This window comes from Carcharhinus amblyrhynchos, chromosome 30 (assembly GCF_965287045.1).
Source record: "Carcharhinus amblyrhynchos chromosome 30, sCarAmb.v2.hapA, whole genome shotgun sequence".
NCBI classification, from domain to species: Eukaryota; Metazoa; Chordata; class Chondrichthyes; order Carcharhiniformes; family Carcharhinidae; genus Carcharhinus; species Carcharhinus amblyrhynchos.
The window spans coordinates 9890833-9907994 of NC_137353.1; the positions used below are offsets into that span (position 1 = coordinate 9890833).

General features: G+C 45.4%; 1 protein-coding gene across 3 annotated transcripts in view; it reads left to right on the forward strand.

Annotated features, from left to right (window-relative positions):
• The window catches only part of agrn (agrin), a 546905-nt gene that overhangs the window by 450614 nt on the left and 79129 nt on the right, over positions 1-17162 (forward strand). For all 3 annotated transcript variants that reach the window (XM_080215414.1, XM_080215417.1, XM_080215418.1), the window contains 6 exons: positions 823-966; positions 2695-2819; positions 6329-6434; positions 11010-11137; positions 13648-13762; positions 13873-13989. In XM_080215414.1, coding sequence (XP_080071540.1) covers positions 823-966; positions 2695-2819; positions 6329-6434; positions 11010-11137; positions 13648-13762; positions 13873-13989 — 735 coding nt within the window. The remainder of the gene's footprint in view (positions 1-822; positions 967-2694; positions 2820-6328; positions 6435-11009; positions 11138-13647; positions 13763-13872; positions 13990-17162) is intronic.

Here is a 17162-nt window from a genome sequence, read left to right on the forward strand (position 1 = left end):
GACTTCAGAGCCACAGCAATGTGGTTGACTCTCAACTGCCCTCAGGCAGCTAAGGGATTGGTAATGAATGCTGGCCCACCCAGTGACCCTCATGTCCTATGAATGAATAAAACAAAAATGTGTAGGTGGGCACACCTGTGTTTATGCATGTGCGTGTATTTGGAGCGTGTGTTCGGCACGTGTGTGCGCGCGCACATGCTTTGTGCGTGTGGAGCGTGTCCACGCAAAGCGTGTGCACGCAGAGTGTGTGCACATGTGTTTTCATGCTGTCTCTTGTTAAATAACCTACCGACACTGGGCTCACAACAGAATGGCAGATTGGACAATAACAGTCAGGGCTCAACTGTGAGGGGAATCCCAGCGCGATCTTTGGCAAAGAAGGCGACAATATCATCTCTTTTTTTTCCAAACAAAAACCTGCGAGGAGCTAAAATTTAATAAGGTAGTGGCAGTTTTATTGTGGTTCTTAAAGGGCATGAATTCACCAGAGTGACCCAGTAATGTTGAGCGGGAGATGAGTTATATTATTCAAACAGAATAAAGGGAGCTTCACTCTAAGTCCGACTGTGCTATAACTTGCTGTAAATGTTTGCTGCAAGTATCAAAATGAAAATATGTTTCATTCCCCAGAATTTTTATCTTGACAAGGACTCCACTATATCATGGACTGACTTATTCTTAATTAAATCTTTTGAAAGAACAGTGAAGCTGAAAGCTCTTATTGATTTCATTTCACTTGCCACTTGATGCAGGAAGAGTATTGCTGATTTTTTGTTTGTTCCCTGCACTCACACATTGTTGTTCCCCCACTTCATTACACAGCCTGCAATTGTGATTCTGTCGGGGCCATTCGAGATGACTGCGAGCAAATGACAGGTCTGTGCTCCTGTAAAGCCGGCATCACTGGGATGAAGTGTAACCAGTGTCCCGATGGAAGTAAACTGGGTCAGAATGGCTGCGATAAAGGTGAGGGCATTAACAGGTGCGGTAAAGAAAATTCCTGCCACGCATTTCTTGTTTAAAAAAAACCCCCCTGAAATTAGAGATGACCAAGGTGCCAGGTCGGTGTTGGATTTCGGAGAGTTCGAGTGGAGAGCGTCTTTGTGCCGTTGAGTGAACCCGACAAACGGGTGTCATCGCAATTCTTTCACCAGCACCGGAAGCCTCTGAGCACTCAGAATCACAGCCATGATTTATCCCGTAGAATGTTAATTTCAATGCTAGTATATTGCGGAGGAATGATACAGCAGTTTGTCTTTTACCTTCAGCAAGTTTATTCAGGGCGGCACAGTGGTTAGCAGTGCTGCCTCACAGCGCCAGGGACCTGGGTTCGATTCCTGGCTTGAGTCGCTGTATGTGAGGAGTTTGCACATTCTCCCCATGTCTACGTGGGTCTCCTCCCACACTCCATAGATGTGCGGGTTAGGTGGATGTTAAATTGTCCCTTAGTGTCAGGGGGACTAGCTAGGGGTTACAGGGATAGGGCCTGGATGGGATTGTGGTCGGTGCAGACTTGATGGGCTGAATGACCTCCTTCTGCACTATTGGGATTCTATGATACAACACACAGCTCAGTGAAGATACAAACTACTTATGGTTTCCTCCCCAACACCAAGCATTCCGGCTGTGTCCATCTTTTGAAGATGATGGCAATAACCATCACCTATCTTTAATAAGGCACATAGCTTAACAGCGTAATGATCAAAGCATGCAGTTGCTGATACGTGGATGGCACGGTGACATAGCGGTTAACGCTGTTGCCTCACAGCGCCAGGGACTCAGGCTCCCAGCTTGGGTCACTGTCTGTGTAGAGTCTACACATTCTCCCCGTGTCTGCGTGAGTTTCCTCCGGATGCTCCGGTTTCCTCCCACAGTCCAGAAGACGTGCTGGTTGGGCGTATTGGTCATGCTAAGTTCTCTCTCAGTGTACCCGAACAGGCGCCAGAGTGTGGTGACTAGGGGATTTTCACAGTAACTTCATTGCATTATCAACATAAGCCTACTTGTGGCACTAATAAACTGTAAACATTGACATGGGACCCAGAAATGTATAGTTGATTGAGTCACAATAATTATTTAAAGAACGATGTAATTATCAGCTTCTATATGAGAGATTAAGGCAAATGGTGAAAAAGCAATTGGATTAAATAATAAAAATTTGAAATGTGGAAATACACAGTGGATCTGTTGATGCCTAAGAGCAGAGCTGGATTAACACATTAAGTGCAGAATCTTTGCCAAATCCTCAAGATCTGTTGGAAGATCTACATCCAGAATATTTTCTCTTTTTTTTCACAGATACCAATGGGCCTTCTATGAATTTTCTACAATGTTAAAAATCTCGAGGGATCTGAGTTACATAGAAACACAAATGATTCAGCAACAAGTTAACAAACTGTTGATAATGTGAGGGATAGACAGTGTGAGAAATGGGAGTATCACATAGGTGTAGTTGCTTCTCTGAGGAGCAGTGTAAATGGAGCTCGGTCTGCTGTCTGATCTGTACTTTGGAGGACAGACATTGCCAGGCCTGTTGGACTTTGATTGCACTTTTGTTTGTTTCTGTGCCTCGAGGTGCCAAGGGAAAAAATAACATTTTTTCTGCCTTCATTGCCTTGGTGATAAATTCATTAGAAATAACTCAAAGTGAATGCACAGAGCATTGAATGAGCTGGTTTTCCCACTTTCCCACAGACCCATCTGTTCCAAAATCCTGTGCAGATCTTCAGTGCCAGTATGGAGCAACTTGTGTGGAGAATATTGGTCGAGCTTACTGTGAATGTCCCCCTCCTCTTTGTCCAGAGAGTAAAAAGTCGAAGGTAAGACCTCACTGGTGCTACTCCTGTTTCATCTTTACTCCAGAATAATAGGTTGGGGAGAACAATTTTCTTACGAAGTAGTAATTTTATAAAAGTCTGTTCCTGTTGGGGTGGCACAGTGGTTAGCACTGCTGTCTCACGGTGCCAGGGAACCCCGTTTCAATTCCCGGCTTGGGTCACTGTCTGTGTGGAGTTTGCACGTTCTGTCTGCGTGGGTTTTCTCCAGGTGCTCTGGTTTCCTCTGACACTCCCAATGTGTGCCGGTTAGGTGGACTGGCCAATGCTAAATTGTCCCTTTGTGCCCCAAGATATGTAGGTTAGGTGGTTGGGTAATGTTAAATTGCCCCATAGTGTCCCGAGATGTGTCGGTTAGGTGGACTGGCCAATGTTAAATTGCCCCATAGCGTCCCGAGATGTGTAGGTCAAGTGGATTGGCAATGGGAAAGCGCAGGTTTACAGGAATAGGGTGGAGTGTAGGGCCTGGGCAAGATGCTCTTTTGGCGAGTCAGTGCAGGCACAGTGGGCTGAATGGCCTCTTTCTGCATTGTAGGGGTTCTGTGGATGTCATCAGTGCGTATTTTGTGAAATTGGCCAAGCAGACCTTAGATTTTTCCACCTAACTGTCAAACTGTGCCCCTGATGCACTAAGAATGAAAATTCACCCATTAAAATCCTCCATCAACTCCCCAGAGCACTCTGGCTGCCCCCTTAGCTCAAGGACTAACTCTGTTCTTCAGTACCATCATCATTTCCCTCAGGATATCAGCGGTACAAAGTAAATTAGAGTCGAAGGGAGAAATTTAGTGAATTTAACATAGGGGAAGAAATTCCAATGGAGTTTATAATTGTACATGAAATAAACAAACCTCCACCCCAGAGTATTAAAAGAAATGGGTGGGGATATTATCTTAGCCAGACCTTTTTGAAGCTCTTTAGATTCTGAAATTATACCTTTGGATTCTAAAATGACTGATGTTAGTCCATTATTTAAAAAAAGGGAGAGTCACATTGTTACGGAGCAGCCAGTTAAAACTTCACGGGGGGGGGGGTTATTCTCCGATATACTTTGCCCCGCCCCGGCTCCCAGCAAGAACGGAGAATGTGGCGCTCAGCCAAAATTCCATTCAATGCAGCGGGACTGGAGAATCCCAGCCATGGGTTGGAGGTTTCCAGCGCACGTGTGGAGGGGTTACTGGAACCCAATATCAGGACAAGATGGAGGTGGACATGTATGAAGTGATCAAATAGTCAGCAGAGGTTTATCGAGGGTGGAACATGTCCATGTATTGTTGAATACTTTGGGGAAGTGACTAGCAAGTTGAACGGTCTGTTGTCAGTAAGGGCCATGTTTAATAAGGCCTTGTAGGATTGGTCGGTAATTGGTTGTGTGTGGCAAGAAAATTGGTCCTGATTGGACAAATCATAGAATTCCTGCAGTGCAGAAGGAAGCCATTCAGCCCATCGAGCCTACACCAGCAACAATCCCACCCAGGCCCCATCCCTGTAACCCCAGGTATTCACCCTGCTAATGCCCCTGACACTAAGGGTCAATTTATCACGGCCAATCAACTTAACCTGCGCGTCTTTGGAATGTGGGAGGAAACCCGAGCACCTGGAGGAAACCCACGCAGACACGGGCAGAATGTGCAAACTCCACATGGACAATTACCCGAGGCTGGAATCGAATCCAGGTCTCTGGCACTGTGAGGCAGCAGTGCTAACTTAACCGCCGCGCCGGATGAGAGGTGTGGTGTATGTGTGTGTCCAGTGAGGGGCATTCATTTCCTACCAGACATAATGGCGACTTGGATGAAGGAACTGAGAGTTGTTTATCCAACTCTGCAGATGCAGCGTTCAAGAAGGCGACACACCACACCACTTTCTCAAGGGCAATGGTCAATAAATGCTGGCCTAGTCAGCAACACCCACATCCCACGGATGTGGTTAAAAAAAAACAATGTTAGGAAGTTCAGTAAATTATGTGAATGGGAGCCAGAACTTAGAAAATGACATAGATGAATTGAGTGCATTAAGACCATCAGATGTAGGAGCAGAAATAGGCCATTCGGCCCTTCAGGTCTACTCAGCCATGGCAGGGGCAAGTGTAAAGTCATCCATTTTGGATCTGAACAGGTAAATGTGACGTGGGCACTGCAAGGTGGGCCAGCATTTATTGCCCTTAACCTGAGTGGCCTGCTCAGCAATTTCAGAGGGCTCTGAATCTGGAGTCACATAGGCCAGATTTCCTTCCCTAAAGGGCATTCGTCAACCAGAAGGAGTTTTTTTATGACAATGGTTAGCAGAAGGATTTTAATTCCAGATTTTTATTGGCTTCAAATTCCACCATCTGCCATGATGGGCTCTGAGTCCAGAATCCTGGGTCTCTGGATTACCAGTCCAGTGAAAGTATCACTGAAACACCACCTCCCCTGTGACAGAGTGTGAAGAAATGCCTACGTGCAACTAAAAAGCTGGTGCATGGTAAAAGTAATTAAGAAGACGAGTAAATACTGTCCTTTATCTCAAGGAGGTTGCAGTTCAAAGCGGAAGAATTAATCCCTCAGTTTTCCAGAGCCTTGGTGAGATCCCATCTGGAACACTGCATTCAGCCCTGGCCATCAAACCCCAGTCAGGATATTCAGGCCTTGGAATGGATACAGCACCGATCCGCAGAGTGATACCAGCGCTTAAAGGATTAAGCAATGAGAACAAATGGCAGTAATCTGACTGATGTACCCTTGAATTGAATAGGGTGAGGGATAAGCTAATTAAAGTATTTTAAAATGACAAAGTGGTTTGCCAGGATATATACAGAGGAGCAGTCTATTCTGGCGGAGAACAAACAACAGAGAAAAGTACAGCACAGGAACAGGCCCTTTTGCCCTCCAAATCTGCACCGATCATGATGCCTGCTTAAACTAAAACCGTATGCACTTACGGAGACCACATCCTTCCATTCCCATCCTATTCATGTATCTGTCTAGTTGCACCTTAAATGTTGCTATCGAACCTGCTCCCACCCCCCTGGGCAGCGCGTTCTAGACACTCGCCACCCTCTGTGTAAAAAAAAACTTGCCTCGCCCATCTTCCTCTAAACTTTTCCCCACACACCTTAATATCCAGAAGAAACCCAGAAGAAGTGGTCATCATCTCAGACGAACAGCTTTGCCTTTTTCAAGAAGGATTCAGGAAGTGTCTTCTCTCTCAAAATGGAGGGTGAAAATCCAGAACTTGATACCTCGGAAAACCCGGAACTTGATATGCCGGAAGCCTTTGGGTCGAATGGGAATGTCAAGACTCAGATGCTGAGATTCCTGCTAGGCTGGGGTAGCAAGGGGTACAGGACAAGGATTGTGGAAACTTTGGGTCGGGGGACTCATCCTCCACTATGTACCATAATGGAGGGATTGAATGGTCTAATCCTTTCGTTGCTATGTTGTTGAGTATGCAAGTTCGAACAGCGACGTGCGAATGACTCTTGCCCATTTGCCTCCTTTGTACAATATCAGGTCTGCGGCTCTGATGGCAACACTTATGCCAACGAGTGCCAGCTCAAATCTATTGCGTGCCGCCAAGGCAGAGCGATCACAATTGCACACCAGGGGCCTTGTCAAGGTAAGGAAGTTTGATCAAACACATTACCATGTTTTAATCAGGAAGAGACAAGTGGGGAGGAGATGTTCAGGAGGAAAGCCATGCAAGGTTACCTTAGATATATCTGAAACCTCTTCTGTTGTATTTGCTTCCCAGATGGATACAGAAGAAGCTTGCAAAGTTAAAAAGACAGTTTGTGTCCATTTTTCTTATTTTTAAAAAAGCTCGCTGGGCAGCATGGTGGCACAGTGGTTAGCGCTATTGCCTCACAGCCCCAGGGACCCAAGTTCGATTCCAACCTCAGGTCACTGTCTGTGTGGAGTTTCTCCCCGTGTCTGCATGGGTTTCCTCCGGGTGCTCCGGTTTCCTCCCACAGCCCAAAGGTGTGCAGGTTAGATGGATTGGCCGTGCTAAAATTGACCCTTAGTGTCAGGGGGATTAGCAGGGTAAACGAGGGTTAGGGGAACAGGACCTAGGTTGGATTGTGGTCGGTACAGATTCGATGGGCCGAATGGCCTCCTTCGATACTGCAGTTATTCTATGAATTGTTTGCCTGGTCATATAGCCCTGTTTACGTGAATTGTGAATACATGGCGAAAGCTTTCCAAAAGAAACCCATTGGAAAAGTGATGATACCTGGGTAATGATTTTTTCTAGCGTTGATTTGCCATGAATTTTAAAAGTTTTGTGCACCAGCGGCTCCCTCGGGTTTGGTTTCCAGGAGCTTTCTTCCACCTGCCAATTCAATCTTTGAAAGACTGCATGGTAATCTGGCAGACAAGTCTTTATGATTCAGGTGAGAAACACCCAAGTGTTTTATGAAACCTGCCTGGATCATGCATTTTGCACTTTGAATTTGACCAGGGTGAGCATAAGATATTTCACTTCATGTGATTCAAATGACCCACGAGGGAGCTTTTATCAAGCAAAGTTTATTTAGTAATGCAGTTAACATGTATGGAAAGAAAATTAGCAATACCTTTTACTAATTACAGGCAAAAAAATTCATGATACTATATAAACCTTAACAGCTAAACACAGTTCCAATGAAGCAAATCCCATCAACAAAACCTTTGCCACAGGTTTAACACAGTAAAGATTACTGCTCACACGATACTGGAACTGAGTCCTTTGGTTGAAAAATTGAAACCCTGACTTCTCAGCCTTGTAATTTCTAGCAGCTGTCTGGATGCATCCGTAATAGTTTGAAGTTGGAACAGCTTCCCAGAATACCAGGGAGAGAGAGAGAGACTCCAAACACAAATAGCAGATCTTCCACTCCAGGAAGGCAAGAAACCTTGCTTTCAGCTAACAAGCAGAATTTCCAATCTCAGGGCGAGAGAGAAACACTGCTTTCAATCTGCCTTCTAAACTCAAACTGCCAGCAACTAAATTAAAAGTGAAACATTAAAATCACTATGAAGAAACAAAAGCTGTCCAAAAACACATGACTTGCTAACCAGTCTTCCCCCTAACAATGCAGGGTCATAAAGCAACTCCCAGAAAGTACCTAAGGCCCTCAGTAAAAATAAACAAAACCTCATTTAAGCCATTGAAGTAGCAATAAAAGGGCTTCTAGCAACAATGAAAAAAAAACAAAAAGGTTTGCTTACAACTGCAGAGATCATGATTTAAAAAAAATTCTTCACTGCACACTAAGAGCAAACAGTGACTCACTGAGCAACCCCCTCCCCCCCTACCTTAGCAAGCCTGACAGCATTTGTGGAGAGGGAGCTAAAGTCCTGAAATCTCCCATCCCACCCACCGTGGGAATCGTAGCAGGCAGGACAGAAAATTCAGCCGACTAGTTGAAGGTCTGTTGACCATGAGTGAGAGTTTCCAGTCTTGAGAATGCACAGCTGGAAAACCCCACCTAACGCTTTAAGTCTGGTTGATGTTTTGCTGGCGATTCTCTGGCCTCCCAGCTGGTGTTTCACGGTGGTGGAAAATGCCGTTTCACTGGCGAAGGGGTTCTCCTGCCGCTATCAGTGGGACTCCCCATTGATGTCACCCCACGCCGCCCAGAAACTCGCGGGCGGGGGGTGCGCAGCCAACTGGACTGGAGAATCCCGCTGGCGTGAACAACTGGAGAATTCCAGCCAGTAACTCTCTTCTCTCTCCACAGATGCTGTCAGACCTGCTGAGAGTTTCCAGCAATACTGTTTCAGACTCTGCAGTATTTTGCATCTATTTCGCTGGAGTAAACATGGGGCAGATCCTACACCATTCCTTTTTGCCAGATTTACACCCAAACATTGGAGATAAAAATCTTACTCCCACTGTGTTTACAATTCCTGGAACCCAAACTGAACGGTTGCCAGTGTTAAAAACTGCCTTCGCAAATGCTTTTCCTGTTGTCAAAAAAAAAATGAACTACTTAGGTGTTAATGTACTGCTTTCTTCGAAGTTTGTAGAATGGCAGCTCTCCTGCCCTGTTAACCTGATAGAACATAGAACAGTACAGCACAGTACTGGAGCATCAGCGTAAAATCATTTGCAATGGGGTTGTTTGCATGTTGAACTAAACACGCAGTTACCCGTCTAACGAAATCTAGGGTGCTAACACTGCATAATCCAGCTGGCCTGGTAAATATCAGCAGCTGGGACTCTGATATATGGAAATCAAAGTAGAAACCTGTCTGCAAAGAGCACACTTGTCTACAGAAGATTCCTCTGTCCACCCCCCAATCACCAACATGAATTCATTCTTGAGTGTTGTATCAAAAGAGAGCCAGTCCAACTTCAGATACCCAACAGAAGTTCATGTGAACCGCAAGATAGAGGAATACTTTCCACCACGTGAGTGTGCTATTTGTAGCCTGTGCTGACAGTGAGTAGCTGGAATGCATGTCAGTGGATGGCAGCCCATATTTAATGAGGTGCACGGGCAGTCTTGGGCTTCAGTAAAAGTAAAGTTCTATTTATTAGTCACAGATAAGGCTGACATTAACACTGCAATGAAGTTACTGTGAAGTTTCCCCGAGTCGCCACACCCCGGCACCTGTTCAGGTCAATGCAGCTAACCAACATGTCTTTCAGAATGTGGGGGGAGACCGGACCACCCGGAGGAAAGCCAGGCAGACACAAGGAGAATGTGCAAACCCCACACAGACAGTGACCCAAGCCGGGAATCAAACTCGGGACCTCAGCGCTGTGAGGCAGCAGTGCCAACCACTGTGCCACCGTAATGCCATATTAAGGATGGCCACGGAACAGCTGCAGTCCTCCGCTCTACCAGCTGAGCTATTGAAAGCTCTGTGGCAGCGGCACATGTGGAAACAGTCTCCAGAGAGACCTATTCACACAATACACGGATAAATTCTAGAGTACCGCGTATCCGATAGGGGAGCAACTCTACAAGGAGGTGCCAGTTAGGAAATCAATGCCACAGTGTTGATATCCTTTCACCAACAAAGCGGTGTCTTTGAATGTGACCCCTGCAAGGAATGCAAGCAGAGGTGAATTTAGTCGTGGGCGTAGGATTTTGCAGCGACCAGACTATCAATTACTGATATACCTCCAATATTACAATTGAGCAAACTATCCCTTTGACAATCTCTATACATCAGTGACATGAAACATGTCAACAAATCGAGTCAATATCTGACTATTGTTCCCAGCAAATAAAAATGGGCTGAATCCTCCGGCTATCCAGCAACACCCCCGCCCACAACACAGGTCATAATCTTATCGAGTTCAGGTCCTGTTGTAGATAGCTCTTGTGTTTTATTTTAAGTTTAATTTATAACTTTCTCCCTCACTCCCTGAAAGCATGGGCCCTGTTTCGTTGGCACCAGAATCCACTTCCATTAGATCATCTCAAGAGGCAGTTGGGGGCACCAGAATTTGAGCGGCATGGTGGCACAGTGGTGAGCACTGCTGCCTCACAGCGCCAGGGACCTGGGTTTGATTCCCAGCTTGTGCAGAATTTGCATGTTCTCCCCGTGTCTGCATGGGTTTCCTCCAGTGTTCCGGTTTCTCCTCTCAGTGCTGGTTAGGTGAATCGGCCACGCTAAATTCTCCCTCCGTGTACCCAGACAGGCATTGGAGTGTGGCAACGGGGGGATTTTCACGGTAACTTCATTGCAGTGTTAATGTAAGCCTACTTGTGACCCGAATAAATAATTTTTAAAACTTTAAACTTAAGGTAATTTGGGGCACCCCAACCTTTTTCCAGCTGAAACCCCAAAACTCAGCAAAGAATGTGAATGTCACAAATGCAAAGTGTGTTTTAATTTCTATTGAAAAGTGACTGCTCAAAAAATTTAAATTTCTTTATTCGTTTCCTTCTGGTTTAGACCTGCCTCTTCGCTAACCACTTTCTCTTTGTCTGCTTAACTTCTTGCCAACCTCAATAGTTTGGAGCCTTGGAGCAAACCTTGTGGTAACCTTTGGTATTTGTGGCATTGTGTTATGGTCCAAATTTACATGTGCACCTCAAAGAATATGTCATCCTACTAACCCTGACACTGGCACCAGCACTCACCATTCACCGTTACATCAGCCAGTGATACAGCCTTGTTTATTGTTGCTGATGGGGGTTTGGGGGGGCATTGATTAATGCCAGGTTTCACACTGTGAGTTTGCTTTCGACAGCTACTAAGGTATTCCAGGGAGTTCTCATTTTGGAAGCGGTCGATGGTCAAGAGCTTTTTTACACACCGGAAATGGACGATCCGAAGTCGGAACTGTTTGGTAAAACGGCCAGGAGTATTCGAAGCGCTGTAAGTGATAGTTGGCAGCTGGTGGATTACGCTCTTGTTCGCTAACTAGGCCAAGGATGTCCGTGGGTGCTGTGCTAATGCTTAGTTAACCAAACATTGTCCGTTTCCAGAAATGAAAAGTTAGGCTTGCTCTGGTTTTGGTGTGCACCAGTTTCTGAAGCATGTCGACTAACGTGTAGATTGATCTAATTTCTGATTTATTTGCCAAGCATTGTAACATACTAGCCCAGAGCTAGCTTTCTTTATTCCCCCTGAAGAATGGGATCAAGTATTACTGTCGCAGTGTGCTGTGGTTAGTCTCTGTTTTCGCCAGCAACCTGTGGGAACTGCTTCTCTCTCTCTGTCTTTCTCTCTCTCCTTCCACCTCCACCCCGGTGCCATTCACCACCATAAGACATAGGAATAGAAATAGGCCACTTGGCCCATCAAGTTGGCTGATATTTTTCACATCCCCATTCTCCTGCCTTCTCCCCATAACCCCTGACCCCCTTTATTAATAAAGAACCTATCTATCGCTGTCTTAAAGACACTCAATAACCTGGTCTCCACAGCCTTCTGTGGCAAAGAGTTCCACAGATTCACCACTTTCTGACTGAAGAAATTCCTCTTCATCTCTGTTTTAAAGGATCGGCTTAGCCTGAGATTGTGCCCTCTGGTTCTAGTTTTTCTACTAGTGGAAACATGCTCTCCACACCCGCTCTATCCATACAATGTCCATAGAATCCCTGGAGTGCAGAAGAAGGCCATTCGGCCCGTTGAGTCTGCACTGACAGTCTGACAGAGCATCTTACCCTATACCCATAACCAAATTATTTACCCCACTAATCGACACTTTGTGGAACACCAAGGGGCAATTTAGCATGGCCAATCCACCTACATACCTTTAGATTGTGGGAGGAAACCGGAGCACCCAGAAGAAACCCATATTTATACAGGAAGAATGTGCAAACTCCACACAAATAGTCACCCAAGGCCGGATTTGAACCCAGGTCCCTGGCACTGTGAGGTAACAGTGCTAACCACTGTGCTACCCTTTCTTACTCAATGAAGTAAGCTTTATTTGTCACTTCATGGATGAGGAACATTTACTGCAAATGCTTTTCAGTTTAAGCAATAAGACAAACTTAAATCAGACAAGGTTCACAGCAGCAATGGAGTTTCCTCCCCTTCCCATTCCCGCGTCCCCATTAGAAGCCCTCCACCACAGGCGTTTGTTCATTTTTGCTCTTCACTTAATCTTAGCAAAGAGTTTGAGAATTTTGTCATATAATGCAATAAAAGCCATTACTGCTGGAATCTGAAACGAAAACTCAAAATGCTGGAAAATCTCAACATGTCTTACAGATTTGGTTTATTATTGTCATATGTGTGAACATAGAATGAACATTATTGTTTCTTGCGCACTATACAGACAAAGCATACTGTTCATAGAGAGGGAGACAGCGCAGAATATAATGTTCCAGTCATAGCCAGGGTGTCGTGAAAGATCAACTTAGTGCAAGGTCAGTCCATTCAGAAGTCTGACAGCAGCAGGGAAGAAGCTGTTCTTGAGTTGGTTGGTACATGACCTCAGACTTTTGTATCTTTTTCCTGACAGAAGAAGGTGGACGAGAGAATGTCCAGGGTGCATGGGGGTCCTTAATTATGCTGGCTGGTTTTCCAAGCTGCAGGAAGTGTAGACAGAATCAATGGATGGGAGGCTGGTTTGCGTGATGGATTGGGCTACATTCATGACCCTTTGTAGTTTCTTTTGGTCTTGGGCAGAGCAGGAGCCATACCAAACTGTGATACAGCCAGAAAGAATACTTTCTATGGTCATCTGTAAACGTTGGTGAGAGTTGTAGCAGACATGCCAAATTGCCTTAGTCTTCTGAGAAAGTAGTGAGGCATTGGTAGGCTTTTATAACTAATAGTGTAGGCATGGGGGGACCAGGGCAGGTTGTCGATGTTCTGGACACCTAAGAACCTGAAGTTCTTGACCATTCCAACTTCATCCCCATTGATGTAGACGAGGCACGTTCTCCTCTACGCTTCCTGAAATCAATGACTATCTCCTTCATTTTGTTAACATTGCAGGAGAGATCATTGTCATCTGTGGAGAGAGAATAAAGCCAATGTTTCGAGCCTGATTCTCGCTCCACAGATGCTGTCAGACCTGCTGAGATTTTTCAGCATTTTCTGTTTTTTGTGAATTTTGGAAGTTGCTTTGCCCTCGGCGTATCCCTTCTGTCCATATTGGTGGCATCATTTTGGAATCCCACCTTAAAATTGGGCAGTCAGTCAGTCTGTGGGCTGGGGCAAGGGGCATGTGTTGAAATGAGGACAGAACACTTAGCAAAACTTCACCAAACACTTAGCAAACACTTCACCAAATTCTGGTTGAGAACCACGTGCAATCAGGTTTATTTCTGAAGGGAAAGCGATTAATCGCATCATTTGCGACCAAGTCTTAGATTATTTTTAACGTCTGATTGTCTAACTATATGTCGCTCCATCTCAACTCTGTCCAGCTGGAAGAACTCTTGTGGAACTCAAACGTCAAGAGAGATTTTAAGAGTGTCCGAGTCCTTGGCCTGGGAGCGAGCAATTCTGTGCGTGCTACTATTGAAGTCCACTTTGATCCACGTAAGTACAATATGGGCCTGCCCCTCATTTGGGTTGATAAGAGGAAACATTTAATAGGCTTGTTCCGGTGTTTTATCACTTATCAATATTCTGCTTCATCATTTTCCCAGGAACGACCTACACTTCCCGTGACGTACAAAGGGCTCTAATTGAGCAAGTAAGGCTCTCCAAGAAGAAGTCTATTGTTGTGAAGAAACCAGAACAGAACATCAAAATTGTGGACTTTGGTAAATGTGTTTTCCCTCGCCTTTTCTTTCTCCACACATTTCTGTGTTTGTTCTTTGACCACTGAGAATCTCTCTCTCTGGGTTAGGGTGTCCGTTGGTCTTTCATGGCTGGGCTGGAATGTTGGGCAACAGTGAGCTCTTTTGCACTGGGGAACAGCTAACTGACTTGACACCTCACACGCAAAACAGCCAGGAGCGAAACTTTTCAATAAAGCAACCAAGACTCAGTAAAACAGACCAAAACCTCAACCAGAGACCTTCATAGAATCTAGAAGCAGGAGTAGGCCATTTGTCCGTTCGTGCCTGCTCCCCCATTCATTTTGATCATAGCTGATCATCAAATTCAATCCCTGATTTCCCCCCTTTCCCCCACATCACTTGATCGCTTTAGTCCCCAGAGCTATACCTAATTTCTTTTTGAAACACACAAAGTTTTGGCCTCCACTACGTTCTGTGGTGATGAATTCCACCCATTCTCTGGGTGAAGATATTTCTCCTCACCTCAGTTCTAGGCAGGCATGGTGGCACAGTGGTTAGCACTGCTGCCTTGCAGCCCCAGGGACCCAGGTTCGATTCCAACCTCAGGTCACTGTCTGTGTGGAGTTTCTCCCCGTGTCTGCATGGGTTTCCTCCGGGTGCTCCGGTTTCCTCCCGCAGTCCAAAGATGTGCAGTTTAGGTGGATTGGCCGTGCTAAAATTGACCCTTAGTGTCAGGGGGATTAGCAGGGTAAACGAGGGTTAGGGGAACAGGACCTAGGTTGGATTGTGGTCGGTACAGATTCGATGGGCCGAATGGCCTCCTTCACTACTGCAGTTATTCTATGAATTGTTTGCCTGGCCATATAGCCCTGTTTATGTGAATTATGAATACATGGCGAAAGCTTTCCAAAAGAAACCCATTGGAAAAGTGATGGTACCTGGGTAATGATTTTCTCTAGCGTTGATTTGCCATGAATTTTAAAAGTTTTGTGCACCACCGGCTCCCTCAGGTTTGGTTTTCAGGAGCTTTCTTCCACCTGCCAATTCAATCTTTGAAAGACTGCATGGTAATCTGGCAGACAAGTCTTTATGATTCAGGTGAGAAACACCCAAGTGTTTTATGAAACCTGCCTGGATGATACATTTTGCACTTTGAATTTGACCAGGGTGAGCATTAGATATTTCACTTCATGTGATTCAAATGACCCACGAGGGAGCTTTTATCAAGTGAAGTTTATTTAACAATGCAATTAACATGTATGGAAAGGAAATTAGCAATACCTTTTACTAATTATAGGCAAAAAAAATCATGATATTACATAAACCTTAACAGCTAAACACAGTTCCAATGAAGCAAATCCCATCAACAAAACCTTTGCCATAGGTTTAACACAGTAAAGATTACTGCTCACGCGATACTGGAACTGAGTCCTTTGGTTGAAAAATTGAAACCCTGACTTCTCAGCCTTGTAATTTCCAGCAGCTGTCTGGATGCATCCGTAATAGTTTGAAGTCAGAACAGCTTCCCAGAATACCAGGGAGAGAGAGAGAGACTCCAAATACCAATAGCAGATCTTCTACTCCAGGAAGGCAAGAAACCTTGCTTTCAGCTAACAAGCAGAATTTCCAATATCAGGGCAAGAGAGAAACATTGCTTTCAGTCTGCCTTCTAAACTCAAACTGCTGCCAGCAACCAAATTAAAAGTGAAACATTAAAATCAGTATGAAGAAACAAAAGCTGTCCAAAAACACATGAGTTGCTAACCAGTCTTCCCCCTAACAATGCAGGGTCATAAAGCAACTCCCAGAAAGTACCTAAGACCCTCAGTAAAAATAAACAAAACCCCATTTAAGCCATTGAAGGAGCAATAAAAGGGCTTCTAGCAACAATGGAAAAAAACAAAAAGGTTTGCTTACAACTGCAGAGATCACGATTTAAAAAAACATTCTTCACTGCACACTAAGAGCAAACAGTGACTCACTATACCTAATTTCTTTTCGAAACACACAAAGTTTTGGCCTCCACCACGTTCTGTGGTGATGAATTCCACCCATTCTCTGGGTGAAGAAATTTCTCCTCACCTCAGTTCTAGGCAGGCATGCCCCCCTACCTTAGCAAGCCTGACAGCATTTGTGGAGAGGGAACAGAGCTAAAGTCCTGTAATTTCCAACCCACCCACCATGGGAATCGTAGCAGGCAGGACAAAAAATTCAGCCGACTAGCTGAAGGTCTGTTGACCATGGGCGAGAGTTTCCAGTCTTGACAATACACAGCTGGAAAACCCCACCTAACGCTTTAAGTCTGGATGATGCTTTGCTGGCGATTCTCCGGCCTCCTAGCCAGTGTTTCATGGTGGTGGAAAATGCCGTTTCACTGACAGAGGGGCTCTCCTGCCGCTATCAGTGGGACTCCCCATTGGTGTCACCCCATGCTGCCTGGAAACTCGCAGGCAGGGGGTGTGCAGCCATCTGGACTGGAGAATCCCGCTGGCATGAACAATCCCGCTCCGGCACCTGTTCAGGTCAATGCAGCTAACCAACATGTCTTTCAGAATGTGGGGGGAGACCGGACCACCCGGAGGAAAGCCAGGCAGACACGAGGAGAATGTGCAAATCCCACACAGGCAGTGACCCAAGCCGGGAATCAAACTCGGGACCTTAGCGCTGTGAGGCAGCAGTGCCAACCACTGTGCCACCGTAATGCCATATTAAGGATGGCCACGGAACAGCTGCAGTCCTCCGCTCTACCAGCTGAGCTATTGAAAGCTCTGTGGCAGCGGCACATGTGGAAACAGTCTCCAGAGAGACCTATTCACACAATACACGGATAAATTCTAGAGTACCGCGTATCCGATAGGGGAGCAACTCTACAAGGAGGTGCCAGTTAGGAAATCAATGCCACAGTGTTGACATCCTTTCACCAACAAAGCGGTGTCTTTGAATGTGACCCCTGCAAGGAATGCAAGCAGAGGTGAATTTACTCATGGGCGTAGGATTTTGCAGCGACCAGACTATCAATTACTGATATACCTCCAATATTACAATTGAGCAAACCATCCCTTTGACAATCTCTATACATCAGTGACATGAAACATGTCAACAAATCGAGTCAATATCTGACTATTGTTCCCAGCAAATAAAAATGGGCTGAATCCTCCGGCTATCCAGCAACACCCCCGCCCACAACACAGGTC